General features: G+C 37.6%; 1 protein-coding gene across 2 annotated transcripts in view; it reads left to right on the top strand.

Moving 5' to 3' along the window:
- Window positions 1-21,269, top strand: part of prkd1 (protein kinase D1) — a 249,547-nt gene that overhangs the window by 187,515 nt on the left and 40,763 nt on the right. The window contains exons 4-6 of one of the 2 annotated variants that reach the window (XM_067991385.1): window positions 1,953-2,113; window positions 17,488-17,511; window positions 19,224-19,434. In XM_067991385.1, coding sequence (XP_067847486.1) covers window positions 1,953-2,113; window positions 17,488-17,511; window positions 19,224-19,434 — 396 coding nt within the window. The remainder of the gene's footprint in view (window positions 1-1,952; window positions 2,114-17,487; window positions 17,512-19,223; window positions 19,435-21,269) is intronic. The other variant, XM_067991386.1, reaches the window with a different exon arrangement.

Below are 21,269 nucleotides of genomic sequence, written 5' to 3'. Positions count from 1 at the left end.
GGTCATTTCTGGTTCTATTGTAGACTAATTGATAGAGATTGATTGCTATGATTAGTCAACAACTCCATTATCATTGTATCATGTAACGACCAGGATGGTAGAAGGTGAACTAGATGAACCTTGGTCTTTTTTCGCCCAGCAATTCCTATGTTTCCATGAAAGCAGTGCAATGGGGCATCCACTGGGTGATCCACTGTTCCTGATCATGATGGATGGGGCCACTGGATCTCCATTTCACAGGTCAAGAATGTTTGTATATTTCACACACCTACTATGCCATTCACTCGTTAACTTCTCAGAGACTAATACAACAATTTCCAAACACAACTGGGTTACAATATCCTCTTCTTCTGCTTGTTCTTTTTATTGTCTTTCTTACTTTTCCTTTGTCTCTTTTTTTCTCTTTCTCTTAATCCACTCACTTTCTTTCCTTCTCTTTATTTCTTTTTCTGTACTTCATTCTAAATCACCCTATTTCCTTACCCATCATTCACTCTGTTTCTTTCTCTATCCTTTTCTTTTATTGATTAAGGAGATAGATCATTGGGCATGACGTTCATAAGGTCCCAGTTGCGACCTTGATATCACTGCGCTGTTATTGGATCGACATTCCAGCAATAGTAACACAAATATAGTGCGATCTGAAGGGTGAGGTAAAAATGTCCAATTAACCTAGCTCGCCGCAAGATGCGCCATTGCAGCAATTTCTGGGCCAAGACTTTGAATAACTGCAAGTCTTTCAAACCTTAATTAAATCTACTCGCTCAATTTTAGGAGACTAATGAATGTATGTGAGGAGAAGTTAGTGAAAAAATGCTAGATTAATCTTGGCGTTCACATTGCTTTAGGGTTCATGAAAATTATAGGGAATTGTGAAAGGGCAGAGTGGTAGTGGGCTCAGACTGACCTTATTCATTTAATCTATCGACTACATTTGGTCATCTGTTTTTCAAAACACTAAAGATGAATTTGAAAGAAATCAAGCAATTTTAGCACATTTGACATCTTGTGATTAAGTAATGCAGTGTTTGTTATAATTACTAGTTTCCTCAGACATGAATATTTTATTCCTCTATTATAGACAGTTAACGTATGTGGTGAGTAAAGGATTTGTGAATCTTATGCCACTTTACTGCAATTTCTTAAAATTGGGTTTCATTTGCCCAAGTAGATGACAAATGATTATTTGCAAATTACAGAAAAATACATTTCAGCAGTAAGTTTTCCAATCAGTATCAAAATTTAGCACTGTGATTCTTATGTGCTGAGCCTTATTGTACCTCTTAACAAAAGTAAAATGCAATCTTTGTCAGGGTTCCAGGTCCGATTTATTTCTTAAAGAAAGACTGGCATTTATATAGCTCCTCAGGACATCCCAAAGTGCTTTACAGCCAATTAAGTACTATTGCAGTGTTGTAATGTAGGAAACGCAGCAGCCAATTTGCAGCAAGGCCCCGTAAACAGCAATGAGGTAATGACCAGATCATCTGTTTTAGTAATGTTGGTTGAGGGATAAATATTGGCCAGGAGACCAGGGAGAACTCCCCTGCTCTTCTTTGAAATAGTGCCAGGGGATCTTTTGTGTCCACCTGAGAGGCCAGATGAGGCCTCGGTTTAATATCTCATCCAAAAGACAGCACTTCTGACAGTGCAGCACTCCCACAGTACTGCACTGGAGTGTCAGCGTAGATTTAGTGCTCAAGTCTCTGGAGTTGGACTTGAACCCAAATCCTTCTGACTCAGAGGCGAGAGTCCTACCACTAAGCTACAGCTAAGATTGTGGCAGGTCTAATGGCAGTTACTCCATTAAGGAGTTGATTGTCAGGAATTTCAATGGCTACTGATCATTTTCCCACAGGAAGGAAAGAACTGCAGTTTTTGAAAAAATCAAAATCAAAATGAGTCTGCTTCTATTACTTACTGATCGCATCTTTTAATTTAAATATTTACAGGATGTGGTCTCAATTACCACAAGAGATGTGCGTTCAAAATCCCCAACAACTGCAGTGGTGTGCGTAAGAGACGCCTTTCCAATGTTTCACTGACGGGATTGAGCACTTCACGGTCCATCTCTAATGATCTATCACCGACTACGCCAGATGAGATGTTGCTGGTAGGTTGTCCTTTAGAAACCCACACATTATTATAATACGTGTTCAATACAGTACCAGTGTCTCCTGAAAACACAGGTGGGCACACATATACAATGTGCAGTAAGTTGTATATAAGACTGGAATCCCAGTTTCTTACTCTGCTTAATGGGATGCTTGACTGCAAGGGCTTCTGATACAGAAAAATCACCATCTGTTGATTTACGCTGCAGTATAATTTCTAGCATTTAGTAAATTCCACATTATGATACAATACATTTCACAGTTGACGATTCTTACTCAGCATACAAATTTCTTCAGGTGTTATTCTCTGCAACTGATTGCTGTAGAAATAACAACCGTAGCCCAAGGACGGTGAATCCCATCATTTTATTCCCACTGTTGGCGAGGCCTTTATAACAGGAATACAAATGGGCCTCATACCTTACAAGAATTTCTGGTGATTAAGAAAAACATCTGAGGTTATTATAATTTTATAATTTGAAATTATATTAACCCTCTCGTTATACGGGGGGACTTCTAATTTCCCCACTCCCCTCCCTAAGAGAAAAGCTTCTGTTTGAGCATTTTAGTAAAGTAAAGATGTAAGAATTAATAAACGTAACTGTTAAACAGTACAGGTGAATTGATAGCTTGTTTACTGGTATGTGAATAATTGCTCTCTACTGTGTTGGCTTTTTTGTTTAAATGGCTGCTATATTCAACAAATGTAAATACTCTGAAAATATTCTGTCCTGGATGCTTCATCAATTGTGCATGAAGTTCCAAATATATAAATAAAGATATTTTTACACTTCTTCAGGGAGAGCAATCTGTGTGCGGCACTATCACCCTTTTACCATTTCAGTCGGGTGTTGTTCTGTGCAGCATTGTTAGGCTCCACTCTGTAACATGCTTTCAAGTGCAAATTGGGGACCAACTCCATGGCCTTGAATTTCCTGCATGGGCGCAGCCCGGAAGTTGGAGCTGAAAATGTGTCCATTCTCCTGATCTTAAGATTAGCCGGAATTCCCTGCCAATCTAATTAGAATACTCCCAAATGTAAAAATGGGCCTAAACAATCGGGGCCTAAGGAAAGCGTAAAACTCACACCATATATTTCTTTTTAAGTATGAAAATTAAAGTTTCAACTCGTTCAACCATCATTCATGCACATTAGGCACAGTATGTTTAACAACCTGCAATCGGGGAAGCTTTTCAATTTTTTATGTGACTTATACTTATGCCATAAAAATGCATTGAAAGAAACAGAAAATACAGAACAGGTCTCCGTGATTATAAATTTTTTAGAAACCCTCAAAATATTGCAATGAAACACCAGAAAAATGACTATTTCCTGCTGCACCTAAAAATTTGAAGAGAGCCTCTGAGCAAGCGCAATTGCAGGAAACTCGCATATGAGGTTCTGTAATTTGGGGCGGGGCGAGTTTCATGGGCAGAGATGCGTTGGAGCAGAGGGATCGATAGACGGCTGTAAAAGACGGAGGAGATTTGGGCGTATTGTACTTAAGCCAAAATTCTGCTATCTTTTAGACCACGTAATTGGTTTATGCTCCTGGTACACGTGTCTCTGGGCACAAATACGGAACAAATTCAAGGTCCCTTTATTTTCTTTACAGGGACAGGCAGCCTGAACTCAATGTTAACTTTGCAGACCTACATTTTTATCATTCTATGTTGCTGTGGAGTGCAGTTAACAGAGGATGAATGGGCATCTGTCATTGGCAGCTGTCCTGTAATGTAAAAGCACTTGAATTTGTTATGTACTGCTTGGGACTTTATTACTTTGACCCAGGATTGGTACTATATTTAAAATTGTGTAGGGCCACTTATCTAATTCAATATATTTGCAAATCAGCCTTGTGCAATTTTTCACCCGTTACGGGATTTGGAGACAGAGTAAAGTACTCATTCTATTTCCAACCTTCTTATAGCAATTTGTTCCACTCTAAGAAATATTGCATATTTTGAACTCTGTAGTATTAAATGCCGCAGGATTCAATGATGAACAAGTGCTGGTATTTAAATAGGTAATAATCCACTGATATCCCAGGTTGGGAATTTGTATCATCCAACATGCTGGGGGCTGTTTGTATGATGCACATGTTATGTATGTGTATCTTTTACAATTTATCAAAAGATCAAAGGAATCTAAAGAGGGGAAAACAACACAAGCACTGAAAATCTCAATTGAAAATAATTTCAGCTTTTCTCTATTGGAAGAAAATACTATAAAATATTGGAAAAGAAAATGAATGACATGGCCTTAAATTTCCACATGTTGTTAATGAACTGAATTTCAGGTTTATAGAATTACATTGAGCATTGTTCGTGATTGAAACATTCCCTAAATTTGGTAACTGTATAAATCTGATTCTTTTATAGTGTTTCCACAGAATCTCTTCCCATTTCCTCCAGCTTAAACTACTTCTCTCCCTGCCATCATTGTCCTCAGCTTTGTGTGTTTTTCTCTTTGCTCTACCCTCAGTGTGTGTCTCTGTTAGTTTAAAAAAAAACACTGCCCTGCTATCTCCTTAACCACTTATTTTTATCAGTTATCACAGGAAAGAAAAGAATCCCCAGAACTGTTCGTATCCTTTGTTAACAAACAGCTCATTTACATTTTTGCTCAAACTTTCCATCTGTTCAGGCATTCAGTTTAGTGAAGTGCTTCACATCCAAGACATTAATGGAGGAAAAACATTGAAAGGGTCTCTCCAATCAGCAGAAATGGTCAACACCAAAATACTAACATTACCCCAATGAATGTCACCATAATGGTATCATTATCCTGATGCATATCACTGAAATATTAATATTAGTTCAATGAATGTCACAGCAATGCTCACATATGCTGATGACTCAAAACTCTACCTGTCCACCATCTCTCAGCCCAATCGCCACCTCCATACTTTCAGACCCTGCCTGACATCAAGTAATAGAAAAGCCACACCTTCTTCCAACGTGACTTCAGGAATACTGCAGTCATAATTTTCAGCCATCTTGCACAATGTCCTGCTTTCTGGCATCCCACCCTTTACCTTTCGCAAACTCCAGCATGTCTACATTGCAGCCACCTGTATCCTGTTGAACACAAAGATCTGCTTCTATATCACCTAAAACCTCTCTAAACTATGTTGGCTCACTGTCCCCTAGTTTTTTTAAATTTTAAACTCCTCATATATGTCTTCAAATCCCTCCATGGTTATACCTCAGCCTAACTCCACAACCTGTTCCATCTTCTATCTAATCCCACACCCCTTTAGTCCTATTACTCTGGTCTTTTGTGTATGTCCATCCTTTCGCACACCATTGATGGCAGCTGCCTTGGCCCCACTCTCTGTAACTCCCTCCCGAAACCTCTCCGCATCTCTCTCCTCCTTTAAAAGCTTTCTCAAAATCCATCTTTTCAATCAGACTTTTGGTCACCAATCCTAATCTTTCCTTTCTTTCTTCTGAGTATGTTTTTCCCTGTCTATTTTTACTTGTAAGTGGCTTGGGAGCTTTTCAATGTTAAAGCACTATATAAATGCAGGTTGTTATTTTTGAAATACCAATATTAGCCAGTTAAATGTCACCACAATACTGTTAGCCCAATGAATGTCACTGAACTGCCAGCATTAACTGAATAAATTTCACTGAACTACTAGCATTACCTCAATAAGCACTGAAATACTAGTATTACCCCACAGAGTGTCACTGAAATACTGGCATTACCCCCATGAATGTCAATGAAATGCAAATATCAATTAAGTGAATTTCACTGAGATATACTAGGGTTATCTCAATGAATTTCACTGAAATAATATTACCCTAATAAGTATCACTGAAATTGTATTGTTAACTATATAAATGTTACTGAAATACTAGCAATAGCTCAATGAGTGCCACTGAAATACTAACCTTACTATAATGAGTGTCACAGAAATGCTAACGTTAAGCCCAAGGAGTGTCAGGGTGATACGACCTTTAGCCCATTGGCCCATTGAATTTCATTGAAATACTCGTGTTAACAGAATGAATGCCACTGAAATGGCTAACGTTACCCTAATGAGTGTCAATGAAATGCTAACGTTAACTGAATGAATCTCACTGAAATACTAGTATTACCCCAATGGATGTTATTAAAATACTGTTACCTCAATGAGCGTTACTGAAATACTGACATTGGTTCCAATAAGTGTCACTGAAATGCTAATGTTAACTGAATGAATGTCATTGAAATATTAACGTTGTTCCAATGAGTGTCACTGAAATGCTAGCATTACCCCAATGTGTCATTTAAACACTAATGTTGCTCTAGTAAGTGTCACTGAAATGCTAACATTTGCGGAATGAATGTCACTGAAATACTACTGTTAATTCAATGAATATCGCTGAAATACTAACATTAATTAACCCAGTGAATGTCACTGATTTGAATCCTAGGTGAGCATTTATCCTGTGTGCTCAGCGGTATGCCTTTAAAGGTATTGCAGCTGTCCTTTACTGATGGTTTGTTAAAGAATCTGCCAATCAATGTACTGAAGCTCTTCACCCATTCCCTTGAATTTAAAGATTGTGAGGTGCATTACATAACTAGGTGTCATACTGTTGCTATCACTCTTCAAGTATTATAAAATTAATGGCAAAATGAAATGCTTAAATAAATTTAAAACATGAAAAGATTACAAAATCTTCAACATTACACAATCAAATCATATGATTCATTCATGAGATCCACTCTAAACATAATTGCTTTACTTACTATAATCCTCCTCAATGACATTTATCAGATCTTCCCTTTCTTACATTGAGTTTCATCGAAACTGCAGCACAGAAACAAGCCATTCGGCCCAACTGGTCACTGCCAGCGTTTATGCTGCATATGAGTCTCCTCCCTCCCTACTTCATCTAACCCTATCAGGATAGCCTTCTATACCTTTCTCTCTCATGTGCTTATCTAGCTTCACCTTGAATGCATCTATGCTATTTGCCTCAACTACTCCTTGTGGTAGCACGTTCCACGCTCTTACCATACTTTGGGTAAAGAAGTTTCTCCTGAATTCCCTATTGGATTTATTAGCAACATTTTATATTTATGACCTCTGGTTTTAGACTCCCCCACTAGTGGAAACATTTTCTCTACGTCTACCCTATCAAATCCTACCATAATCTTAAAGACAACTGTCAGTTCACCCCTCAGCCTTTTCTTTTCAATATGTGGCCTCCTCATTCTTCCTATCAAAATGCACCACCTCACACTTATCGATATTGAAATTCACCTTGAATTTTGTTTTGCTTAAACAAATGTTTTAAAACTAAAATTACTTTGCCACGCATGTGTAATGTGGTCAGATCCATTTATCAGGTGGTAAATCAGGACTTCATGGTATCCTCTATATTAATACAAGAGGAAGACCGTGTGCAAAGCAAAGTAGAACCATAAGGACTGTGTGATGTAAATGACCCATTAACAATAAGAAGATACTGTTATAAATTACAGAAGAACTAAAACCCAAAAGGCAAATTTGTACCTTTTTATTAAATTATTTAGTTTTATCTTAAATTGCAGTTGATGCTTTCAGCCATTTTTCATTCTTCTGGTCAGTGCAACTAATTAAATTATAGTAACTAACACTTCAAATTAAACCCATAAAACTTTTCCCTTTTCCTCGAATAGTGCTGAGGAAACCATTTACTGGTAACATGTGTGACTCCCTCCTACCATTTCTGTGCATTGACTGCCCGATATCAAAAGTTACATTGCTTAATTGAGAATAATATCATGGGGGTGGGATAAACAAAGTTGTGCTAGTGCAACAAGTTAAGTCAGTGAGTGTGGAATGATATATTTCCCACTAAGAAGTATGGGTAAATTATAAATTATATAGCAAACAAGATGGTCTGAGTAAGTAAAGACAAAGCAGTAAGTCAAAGAAATGTGTAACAGATGAAAAAGATGGGTCAGTTAAATGGAGAAAAACAAGTAATCTGAAGCAAACAATTACTTCACCATCTCTTCGCCTTTAAGAGTGCTTTACTTTGCTCACAAAATAGACCAGTGTTATGAATTCTTCTTCCCAACCACCACTACTTTGCCCAATTTGTGATCTTTGACCTTAATATACCCTTTTGGGAATTGCTTCTCCCTTAGTTTTCCTATCTCACTGTTGGTCTGAAAGGGCTGTAAATTGTTGAGAATTTAGGTTGTTGTTAACTGTACTCAAATCCCGATAAATTTCTGTGCACACTGCCAAAAGATTGTTCTTCTTGGCAAGTAAAGTGAGGCTTTTCCAAATATTTTTACCAAAATCTGTTAATTCATTGAACAATTCAATGGGAAAATAGAAAAACAAACAACTGCGTACAAAAGCCTATTTTCCATAAAGGTGGCTCATTTCTGTTGTATGCTACTGTGGCTTGCTGAAATTTGGCAATAGACTGATTTTGTTTGTCTTCTCTTTGTAAAAAGATGGACACGTAGAAAACATCGTAAGCTTGAATCAAAGTTTTGCATTTTGCTGTTTATACTAGATCAGACATTCTATATATAAAGAAGGGAACTGTTTTACACATTGAAATTCTGTGCCGGTGCCAGGTATTTATCTATCCGGGGTCAAACACAGGCTCATTTAATTAAATTTATGTCCATCCAAATACTTTTCCATTTGCAACATTCTGATATCACTGAAATGCACTAAAAGACTAACCTGTTGAAAACTACTTTCTGGTATATGTATTTTAAAATACAGGTTTAAAAGAAGCAGTGCATGCCAGAAATTTACTGTGCAGAAACTGAGCTACAAAATTGATGCCAGTAAGGAGAAGTCTACTGCAGTTTTTACAGCTAGCGTTGCAAGGAGATTAAATAGAACAACCTTAGAACTTCTCAAATATCTTTGTGAAAATTGTTTCCTGCCGTCTTTGATTCTGCTGTACAATTTGTAAGTTCTTGATGACTGTACACCTTTAGACCTAAGTGTTGTACATATTTGAGATTTTTTTTTACATCTGTCAAGGGGAGTAAGTGTTACACAGCCGAAGCCCAGAGCCAGGATGATGCCGGGAGTGCCCTTCCTGCATGCCCAATCTTCAGCCACATTTAGTCCCCACACCCAAGGAAATCCCCAGGCTAACCTCTGAATTGACAGAATCCTGGACCCCAATGAAGCCCTTACGCTAGGTGTTAGGCATCATGTCAACCTGGTATCCAGTGAGACTCCTTATCCCCCAACCCCCCTATAACCTTGTTTCACTCTTAAATGATACACAAGAAGGCAGAATATCTATATGTTTAAAATTAAACAGAAAAAAAATGATACTATGTTATAGAGGTAGATTACTGGCTGGTAAAAACACTAGATCTATGCTGGTGCCGATACTTGAGATGTCCCAGTGGACGATACAGTAATGGGGCTGTGGGTAGAGGCACAGCAGCATGTGGAGGACACAGGCACTTTAGATCATTTACCATAGTGCAGTACTTGGAATTTGGTTTCAGCATTGTTGAACTGCCCATTATCCAGTATAGAATGAGCGCAGCAGGTGCAGTGTGACATTTTCTACTTGCACATCTTCCCACCTTAAAAATAAAAGAACCATGTTCTTCAGTTCTGATCTTTGAAGCCATGGATTTCACGTGTCCAATTTCCAGTTATTTCTGCAGAGGTGTTACTAGCCCTTGTTTGAGGTAGACTTCCTTTGAAGTACTGCAGCAGTTCACTTTTCAACACAGGATAAGAGAGATTGAGACAAACGTCCAACAATATTGCATCAAATGATATGAGTAGCTGGGATGCAGGAAACCTGTTATGGAGGTTGACTGCATTTATTGATCAGTATTGCAAGTGCTGTCGTTATATTTGTTACTCGATATTTGAGCTATTCTGGAAAATATATGTTTAGCACACAACAAATCTATTAGTTTTGATAATGAAGAAAATAATGTTCGTTGTCTATGCAGTTTAATTAAATCTTCAAATCTATTTGTAATTTGCACTGAATGTTTAATGTTTCCTATTGGGAGACTCATGGGATTAGACATAAGAGGTTTGTGTTTACAACAAAATAAAAGCAGCTGTTGAAAAGAACACCTTTAAAAACCTGTAAAAATGTCTGTGGGATAAATAAATGCAAAATAAAATCGCATAAATATCAGCAGCTGGCATGGACCTTTAACCCTTTACTCTTACCATCTTGAATTACTATTATACGAAGCAGTGGAGAGACAAGTTTTTTTAAAACCCAAGTGTGTGGTTGGCTAAAGTTCTTACAAGGGCTACATCTGAGAAAAAGTGGTGCAAGTCCAACATTTTACCATTGATGATCATTGCTGTAAATGCATTAAAACTACTGGGTATAAATTGCTGCGGAATGCCTCCTCAAAAAAGATTCTATTTCTGTTTGCCACCCAAATATAAATTGTGCTCTTTGGTACTGCATTCGGTGGGGGAGGGGGACTTTATTTTTAAAATGGTTATTAGGTGTCAGCAATGGCTCAGTGATAGCATTGTCACCTCTAAGGCAAAAGGTTATGGGTTCAAGGCCCACTCCAGAAATTTAACTTAGTCAACAGGTACATTTAAAAAAAATAGGCAAACCGTGTTTAGTGATCTAGACATATCCCATTTATTCATCATTCCAAATTCAAGCAACGTCCATTCTGTAGATGGATAGCATGTGTCTGCTGTGAAACTTACACAGAAAGTCAGTATTTAAAGGAACCATAGAATGGTTACAGCATAGAAGGAGGCCATTCAGCCCAATAAGCCCATGCCGGCTCTTTGTAAGAGCAATCCAGTTAGTCCCATTCCCCCGCTCTTTCTCCATAGCCCCGCAAATTTTTTCCCTTCAAGTATTTATCCAATTCCTTTTTGAAAGCCACGATTGAATCTGCTTCCACCACCCTTTCAAACAGCGCATTCCAGATCATAACTACTCTCTGCGCAAAAAAGTTTTTCCTCATGTCGCCTTTGGTTCTATTGCCAATCACCTTAAATCTTACCGTAAATCTTTACACATAACACCTTAAAGTGATATGAGTAAAGTGATATAAAGAATGAGGAGAGGCAATGTAAACTAAATGGTACAATTCTAATGGCCAATGGGAACAGTTTCTCTTTATTTACTTTATCTAAACCCTTCATGATTTTGAACACTTCTATCAAATCTCCTCTTAACCTTCTCTGCTCTCAGGAGAACAACCACAGCTTCTCTAATCTAGCCACGTAACTGCTGTCCCTTATCCCTGGAACCATTCTAGTAAATCTTTTCTGCACCCTCTCTAAGGCCTTCACATCCTTCCTAAAGTGCGGTGCCCAGAATTGGACACAATTCTCCAGCGGTGGATGAAGCAGTGTTTTATAAAGGTTCACCATAACTTGCTTGCTTTTGTACTCTGCCTCTATTTATAAAGCCCAGGATCCTGTATGCTTTTTTAACCCCTTTCTCAACCTGTCCTGCCACCTTCAAAGATTTGGTCTCTCTGTTCCTTCTCCCCCCTCCCCCCCATTAGAATTGTACCATTTAGTTTATATTGCCTCTCCTCATTCTTTATATCACTTTACTCATATCACTTTACACTTCTCTGCATTAAATTTAATCTGCCATGTGACCGCCCATTCCACCAGACTGTCTATGTCCTCTTAAAGTCTATTACTATCTTCCTCACTGTTTATTACACTTCCAAGTTTTGTGTCATCTACAAATTTTGAGATTGTGCCCTGTACGCCTAAGTCCAAGTCATTAATATTTATCAAAAAAAGCAGTGGTCCTAGTACCGACCCCTGGGGAACACCACTGGGGAATAACTTCCTCCAGTCTGAAAAACAACCGTTCACCACTACTCTCTGTTCCCTGTCACTTAGCCAATTTTGTATCAATGCTGTCACTGCCCCTTTTATTCCATGGGCTTCAATTTTGCTGACAAGCCTATTATGTGGTACTTTTATCGAGTGCCTTTCGAAAGTCCATATACACAACATCAATCGCATTGCCCTCTTCAACCCTTTCTGTTACCTCATCAAAAAACTCAATCAAGTGCTGGCTTTCCATAATCAATCCACAATTGTCCAAGTGACTATTAATTTTTGTCCCGGATTATCGTTTGTAAAAGTTTCCCCACCACCAAGGTTAAACTGACTGGCCTGTAGTTGCTGGATTTATCCTTACACCCTTTTTTGAACAAGGGTGTAACGTTTGCAATTCTCCAATCCTCTGGTAACACCCCCATCTCTAAGGAGGACTGAAAGAGTATTTTATCATTTTAAATACACCCGAATCATTGAATACACTAAAAATACTTTGTTGAAAATGTGTCCTACTTCAACACAATGACACCTACAAAATATCTTATACAAGCGACCAGGGAATCCAATGCTTCCTGCAGACGTTTGGACCAGGAAAAAATGACATGTTGTCAGGCAGGAAACATTCTCCAGATTCTTTTTCAAAATACCTTTCGAAAAAGTATTTCTATTATCTCCCCCCCCCCACCCCGCTGAGAAAATTGTTTAAGGAAAATGTTATGGAGTTAGTACATTTGCAATAAATTTGAATTTAGAAAGCACTTTTTGCAGTGGTATGCAGCATGATGAATGGTTTGTTATGGTACCATAACATTTTTAAAAAGTGAATGGGGCCATATAAGCTGTAGATCTAAGGTTACCTATTCTGGGACTGCATAGTGAATCTCAAATTGAATATATCTCTACCACAACTACATCATTTTTGGACAAATACACCTTAGTAGAATGGAAACTGAGAATGGAGTAATATCTGCTGGATTTTGTAATGGGGATGCATGATTTCACCTTAGTTTGTTTTTGGTGTGAATTCAGTCAAGGGACTGATTGGTGTTATAGTTATTCTGTGATGAAGAGAAAGAGACTAAAGAAATGGAAAGAACAAGAGTAGCACGTTGGAGATGAAAAAAAAATCAAATAGCAGAGAATCCTTAGTCATAAAAGAGATCAGAACCGAACCTGGATGGACAGAGTCAGAAGTCTAGTTGTAGGGAGTAGGTAAATCACCACTAACTTTTCAGGAAAAGATGCAGAGGTGGACATAGAGACTACAAAAAGTAAAAAATTCTTTCTTGAAATTCTGAATAAGGATGACACAGCACTGAGACGGATCCCACTATGAATTGAAGGCCAGATAAGTTTACTATTTCATACATATTGTAGTAGTGTTTCAGCAGCGGTTTATGTTAAAAATAAGCCACTGTTGGAATGACCACACGTGATGGTATTACTCAAATCGACTTATGTGGACCCTGAGCTAGCAGACCACAATAAATGCAACACACATAGATCATGCGCAGAAGCAATCTCTGAACATGTAACTGGATCAAAACAAAGTTAGTCTGCTTGTATTAGCCGAGCCAAGCTTCCACCTCTTCTGAAACATGAATGGACTTACAGGATATTGAATAGTTTCCAGGGTCTTCATTTTTATTCTTTGAATTCTTGTATGTCTTTCGGTGCAGTACTAAGAGCTAATTTGCAATGTTCTGTAATATATTAAGACTTCTGATAGGGACAATTTGGAAATTTAGTCGGCTCTTTTGACAAACCATCTATAAGCAAAAATATTGGGAATCCAACTGGTTCCTGATGAAATGCTGCCAGTACAGAATCTCTTGATCAACAGAGAACAACTGTAGATTGGTAAGATATAGAGAGGGCATGTTTTCTGTTGTGTGCTGTATCTGGAGAGAAAGTGGACTGATGCATAGCATATATATGAAGATTAAAGATGTGGGTACATTAAGTTCAGCTGAGAGGTGAGACCATTGTAGCCTGAAAACTCAAAATGAAGTCATAAACAAGTTATCGTCTGCCTCCTGAATGGATTATATTCATGATTCATTGCTGTTGCTGTTATAATCAAATAGTAGTATTTTGGGCTATTTACTTTTTAGGAAGACTATTACAAGCACAGACAGTACTTCAACACTCTCCTTATTGTTTTACATTATTTAACCCATTATTCAAACACCACTAAGATTAAAGTGGAGACTTGACTCCCATATGCATGTACAACTTTTCTAAATCAAGTGGCCTGACAAGATGCAGCCAATATATATAATCTGCCATAAGGAGTAACACAAGTGAAAGGCTTCAGATGACATCTCACCATGAGAAGACTTGAACGTCATCCGAACTCCTTCAATAAGTAATTTGTGTTAAAAATACTTTATTTTTCCAGCTAGTAAATTTGACATAAATAAAGCAGAACCTTCCATTGCAAGAACTGGCTGTGGTCCTTCAGGACCCGCTGTGTATACGGTAATGACATGCTGCCAGATCACGTGAGCTAGGCTGAGGTGTTACAGGGTAACTGTTTGTTTTGCTGTTACTGATTTATTGAGACGCCAACTTGGATTCCAGTAGTGGAAAGTATGGGCATGTTTATCTGAACTTCTTGCTCTCCAAACTCCGTTCCTGCTTGCTGGTCAGATTGGATGAATGGGTTCTGCTCTGTGTTCTATCTGAAGGATGGTTCAGGCTTATGAAAATTACTTACAATTATATTATATTTTTATTAACATCTTGAGCTTCTCAGCATTTAGTACAACATCTGAAACTGATGGGTTTTAATAAAGTTATGCATTAACTATATGGTGTCGTTAATGCAACACCACACATTGTAGAACCGAATTGTGGTCTGTGTTTTTTTTCAAATAAGGGCTGTGGCTCATTTCCCCCAGCTAACTTGAAAACTGCATATACTTCGGAAAAAAAACTTTGTCATTTTTGTAAATTTGTGTACATAAACATGTGCAGCCACCATAAGCAAATATAAATGTTTTAAAATATTCAGTCTCTCAGTTAAATTCAGTCTGACTAGCTCTAGTTTCCATGTCACACCCAGTCATTTCTAGTTCACACAAGTCTCAATTTTCTTCCTACGCACACTCCCGTTCAATTAAATCGCTACATCACTCAGAGTAAAGTGTACCTAATTAAAGTGCACTAAACGGAAGCCCATTTAATGGTGAATTTTACCCCATCAGATCCTCTAAAGGACAATTTAGATGTGACTGGTAAGATTAAGGCATTTTAAATTTATCTTGGTCAAGTGGATTTCATTTTACAGGCAACTTCATGGTTTTCAATTCACTGGTCAAATAGCTGATTATTTGCTTCATGAGAAAAAGAGCTCAGCAATTCAGGGTGATTTCTGACCTTGTGCTGAGCAGCTAAAAGATTGGTGTAATCTCACAATTCGCTGCTTCTGCAGTTTATACTGCATTAGACAATACATCTAGGTATTGCAGTCATACACATGTTCATGAATATGCTTCACTCTGTAAAATCTGACTTGAACTTTTACTTTTATTGACCAACTGAGAATGCAAATGTTCAGCGATAGTCCCCTTGCTAATTAAATGGTGCTCCCAAAAAGCTCTATTGCATCACTGAAATCTGGGTGAATTGTCCTTGATTAATGGTTGAGATTTGGAGCTGGATTCACACATTAAAACAATGTCCAAGGGTTATCTAGGATCATTTTGTAATCAACTCTCAGACTGTGTAATTATTGATTTTAAACTGACTGACATGGTAAAGGGCATGGGTCAAACCAAGTACAGTCCTCAACACGCTTATCCATACATCGGGCAAATGGTGATAACCATTTGTCATTCCCATTGAATTCAATTACAAAGGCACCACTTATAAGTCATTAAGCACGCTGGCTATTAAGGGCAATTCAATAAGCTTTTTACACCTCGTTAAAATGTGATTAAGTACTGTTAACCATTCACCTGAGGAGGCAAGTGTCTCAGTACTGTTGTGCCGCTATAATGCAAAATGTTTTAGCAAAAAGGAATCCACTTCCTACAAACCTTGTCTATTGAAAACACTGTCTACCCGTTTCATGTTTTTAATGCCACAGAAAACAGTTGTTTGAAGCTGCCCAAAGTTTCCACTTTCTGACTGCCTCCCGCAGTTGTTAACAGTGCGAGCAGCTGATGGCGACTAGAGGCAGCTTCAATCAGCTGTTCGCTAAATACGCATGATCTATTGGTTTCCAGTTAAATAAATTATTATCTGGTACAGAGAGGCTGGAGAATTAATACATTTTTATCAATAAGCACACTCGATCAGTATGCGGTACTGTACTATGGAAGGTTTTGGGTTCAAGTCCCATTTGAGAGACTTGAGCACGTAATCCAGGCTGACACTTCAGTGCAGTTTGAGGATGTGCTGCACTCTTTGGAGGTGCTGTCTTTTGGATGAGATGTTAAATCGAGGTCCCGTCTGCCCTCTCAGTTGGATATAAAAGATCCCATGGCACTATTTCGAAGAAGAGCAGGGGAGTTCTCCCCAGTGTCCTGGCCAATAGTTATCCCTCAACGAACATCATTGAAACAAATTATTTGTCATTTATCTCAGTGTTGTTTGTGGGACCTTGCTGTGCTCAAATTGGCTGCATGTTACCTACATTATAACAGTGACTACACTTCAAAAGCACTTAATTAGCTGTAAAGCGCTTTGGGACATCCGGAGGTCATGAAAAACACTATATAAATGCAAGTTTTTTCTTTCTTTCTTTTTATATTACATACAGTTCATCTGTCTATAGCCAAAAGGATTCCACTTTCACAAACCAACATGATTTTCTCGCTACTCTGGCTGATCAATGCTACAGGTTATTGCGATCGATTGTTAACAAGATTATATATCACCAACAACATTATAATCGAGACTGATCAGTTTTGTTTTGCACTAGGACGTCTGATGGATTTACTGTCCACCATGTATAGCAGGTAAATCACGTTAGCACGAACATGCCTGCTATATGCTATGGGGACAGTAACTTGTATATTAACTACATTTGGCATAGATTTCCCTGCAATCTAAACTGTTTATGTGTCGATGTGTTGACATCACAAACCAATGTAATACCTTCTGTGACTATTCGATTTTCAAATACCTCACAAAACCTGAAACAGTACAAAAAAATAGTACCTTAGCTACACAATTACATTTGAAATATTGTCCACTGCAGCAGAGAGTAATTTCAAAGTTATAATTTAATCTGGAGGTTCAGAAGATGTATATAAAGCTTTGCTCTTTAATTTATATTATGGGAAGCTGTCAATCAGATTACACCTTTGTAGCTCACCTCTTGTGAAATATTTCATTATATACAATGGCTAGAAACCAAATAACTAACATCTTAACCATTCCGAAGGAAATGGATGAAAGTGAATTTTAAACACTGACGGCTTCAATTCAGTGACTAAGTATGGTTTGATGAGAAATTTCTAACCCAAGTTTGTGAACCTAAATATTGAAAGTCTGCACTTAAATATCCCCTCATTTCTGTCTCTTTTTTTTTGTGTATTTCCAATATGGGTTTTACTTTCTGCTTCTTGCTTCAGTCTCCTCTTGGCTCCAACACTGAGGTATGTACAAATTCATGTCTGCTACCCATACTAATATTTACAGAGGACAAACAATTCAGTTACCTCCATCCACATAGCTTAGTGTCAGAAGATACAGTAACCTCAGTAGCAGACCTAGAAGATATTCAATATCCAATGGTTGAAATACTGTTTATTCTTCGATTAAGGATACCAAATAATTCATGAGTGACAAATTTTGAGTGGTACATGTAATTCCCCTCATGTAAGAAGAATTCTATGTCCAACGGTTAGTTGTTGAGTCTTTATACAAGTTTAGTTGTGAAATAAAATTTTACTTCATTTTATTTGGGGGGTATTTAATTTTAATTATTATTACCAGATTAGTTAATTCAACATTTCCCATGATTTTTAATTGATTTTGGCAGATTTGTTGCAAAGTCATGAAATAGGATTGAAGTTACAAATTAGGAACCCAGCCCCCAAAATATTATTTTAAATTGTCACAGAAATAGTTTACTTTTTTGGCAGCCTGGCTTCATGGGAGTGTGAAGATTTTAAAACACATGCCAGGTATTGCTATTTGCTAAAGGTTGCCAAATGCAAAGCTGAAGGGAGAAACATAACCCCCTTACAAGGCCTTACCAGTAATGCTGCAAGGTTAAAGTGTGTGTGCATATCTATTTCTTAATATTGAAGTCCCAGTAAGCCATAGAGGTAGAAATTTAAAGTACAGTCTACTCCTGTTAATTCAAAGACATTTTTGCATGAAGAAAATGAATTATACATTAACTTTTGCTTTAATTAAGATGCCTAGTTACTGGATAATTCAAATTAAATGACTTTAAATTAAAAGGAGTAGGCTATACCGCCATCATATTATTAAAATATAGCATATTCTGGGCTATGGAATTAGTTGTGGGGAGGGAACAAAGGAATGAGTGGCAGGATAAGCAATCCCAGTCCCTACAGTAGAATAAATTATTCAAATGACTGCATTTGTTATTCAGCAATCTACCCTCACACTTGTGGTATAAATACCAACATACTGTGAGTTCAATACATTAGTATTTAAGTTGCATAATAGGTGTACTAGTAGCATCTGCCGGAAACTGAGAAAACATAGAGTGCAAATGTTTTAGAATTCAAAGAAAATGTCAGATAAAACAGTATTTTAAAACCTAGGCACACACTGACTGCTGCAATGTCATTGATAGAAAATAACAATCACATCTCTGATTCAGTAAAATAACATAAAGATCATACATTCGTTTTGTGTTTTAACCTAAATGTTATTGCTAAGCTACAACTATATTTGCATAGCTGCATATTGCACGTACTTACTAAAGCCTCTCACTTTCCAAAGCACTTTAAAACTGACTCAACAGTATATCTTTCCAGCCTGTATAATGCTGTCTGATCACTAAGTGTGAACCAAATAGCTGTAGAAATTTAAACCAATCAACAAATTGCTGTTTAATAGAACAAGAAACAATAGATAGCGAAGGATAAAAATGTGTCTGTCTCTAATATGTACTATTCCTAAGTAATTGGGTAATTCCTAATTGCTGTATACATTTTGCCATGTTTGCAATTTATTAACAGGTTACCCAGCCTTATTCAATATCATGTAAATGACTATCTATTTAGCCTTTGATCATTACGTGCTTAACATTTTTACAAAAGTCTTTCTAATCTGTTACAGAAAAATAACTGTGCAAATGAAATGACACTTTGTTATTATGTACTTGTAGCAGAAGACACCATCTGAGTCTTTCATTGGAAGAGAGAAACGCTCAAACTCACAGTCATACATTGGTCGTCCCATTCAACTGGATAAGATTTTGCTTTCCAAAGTTAAAGTGCCTCACACATTTGTAATTCATTCCTACACTCGTCCCACTGTTTGCCAGTACTGTAAGAAGCTTTTGAAAGGGCTTTTTAGACAGGGTATGCAGTGTAAAGGTGAGTATTGTAATCAATATGCATGCACTGTTGCTCTAAACAGTGAAAACTGTTGAAATTTCTGTGAAAACTAATAAAAAAGTTGTGTTATGTGTATTGCATTTACTTCTCTCAGATTAAATCGCTGCAGTTTATTTGTACAGTGTTGGCACATTAAATTAGTTCAGATCCGACTCATCTTGTTCAATAAAGGTCACCAAAATGCCCATATTAATAATATATTTATATTTCATTCAGAGGCTACATTTTAAAATTGTCTAAAATCTCTTCTGCTTGAAAAAGTCTCCAACATACTCCACACTGTTTAAACTCAAATGTTACAAATCTGTTTTCAAAGCTTGTTCACAATATAACCACCATAGCTCCTCACCACCCTTAACCAATCTAATTTGTGATACAGTTCAGACTTTGGGAAAATGGCACGTGTCACACATTATCTACAACTCTATTGATTTCATTTTTCTAAAATCATCCTATTTTAATGTCTGAAAGTATAACATGAGAATTTTTTACTCAGGTTTGATGGTAAATCCTATTTCATCTCATAGCTCAGGCTGAAGATATACTGCATTACCGATCTGAGACCGGTAGCTGCAAAGTGCAGTTAAGTTACACCTGTATGCAGAATTCCATTCCTTAGACAGTATATTTTAATATTTTGAGAGCACAGCTGCAAGCTCTACTATCTCAAACCATTAAGTAGACTCCGTAGTAAGTACTGAGCATTTTTTAAACTGGGCTTCACGCTGCATTGAAGTTACATTCCACATTGTGCCAAGCCCAAGTGGTGTGAGAGGGCTTCCCCAAAGGGGTCTCACACCTTTTGGTTTTAATGCATGGCAGGGTTAGATCAGGAACTGTTGCCCCTTTTTGCATCAGTACATACTTGAAACTCCTTTGTATTGAATTGAAAATGGCCGTCTAATTGCATTCTCATTTTGTGCCAGCGGAAAGCAAAAATTCAAATATGTTAATGTCTGCCAAGCACTGCTGTGATGGGCGTTTCTTTATTGAAAATGTGAAGGATAAAGAAACAATAAATAAGATATTTTTGCTGTTGTGGTTGAAGACCTGAACCACTAAGCAGAGGATTCCAGGTCATAATTAATTTGTATGAACTAAAGTTTTGGGATGCAATGTTAATAAACCAGCATCTTTGTACATTTATCTCTGTTCACAATTAATCTGTAATTTTGCTGACCAAAATTATCAACTGGCTTACATGTTTCTATAAGACCTAGCAGAAACTCCCGTCCCAGCTACACTTAAATAACGGGCAGTTCCTGTCACAACTACCATCCTGGAGGACTCAACATAAATAGTCAAAGGTTTCAGAATGTCTAAAAGGTAATCATAATAAACTTGCTAATTTGGGGAGGTCCATGTTAGAGTAATCAGACATAATCAGGGTAGTGTTCTAGGCTCAACTATCTTCAGCTGCTTCATCAATGACCTTCCCCCCCATCATAAGGTCAGAATTGGGGCTGATCACTGATGATTGCACAGTGTTCAGCTCCATTCAAAATTTCTCAGATAATGAAGCAGTCCATGCCCTCATGCAGCAAGAACTGGACAAGCTCCAGGCTTGGGCTGATGAATGGCAAATAACATTTGTGCCACAAAAATGCCAGGCAATGATCATCTCCAACAAGAGAGAGCCTAACCACCTCCCCTTGACATTCAGTGGGATTACCAATGCCGAATCCCCCACCATCAACATCCTGGGGGTCACCATTGACCAGAAACTCAACTGGACCAGTCACAAAAATGCTGTGGCTACTAGAGGAGGTCAGAAGCTGGGTATTCTTTGGTGGGTGGCTCACCTTCTGACTCCC

This window comes from Heptranchias perlo, chromosome 10 (assembly GCF_035084215.1).
Source record: "Heptranchias perlo isolate sHepPer1 chromosome 10, sHepPer1.hap1, whole genome shotgun sequence".
Classification (NCBI taxonomy): Eukaryota; Metazoa; Chordata; class Chondrichthyes; order Hexanchiformes; family Hexanchidae; genus Heptranchias; species Heptranchias perlo.
This window is presented reverse-complemented; position numbering and strand designations above follow the sequence as displayed.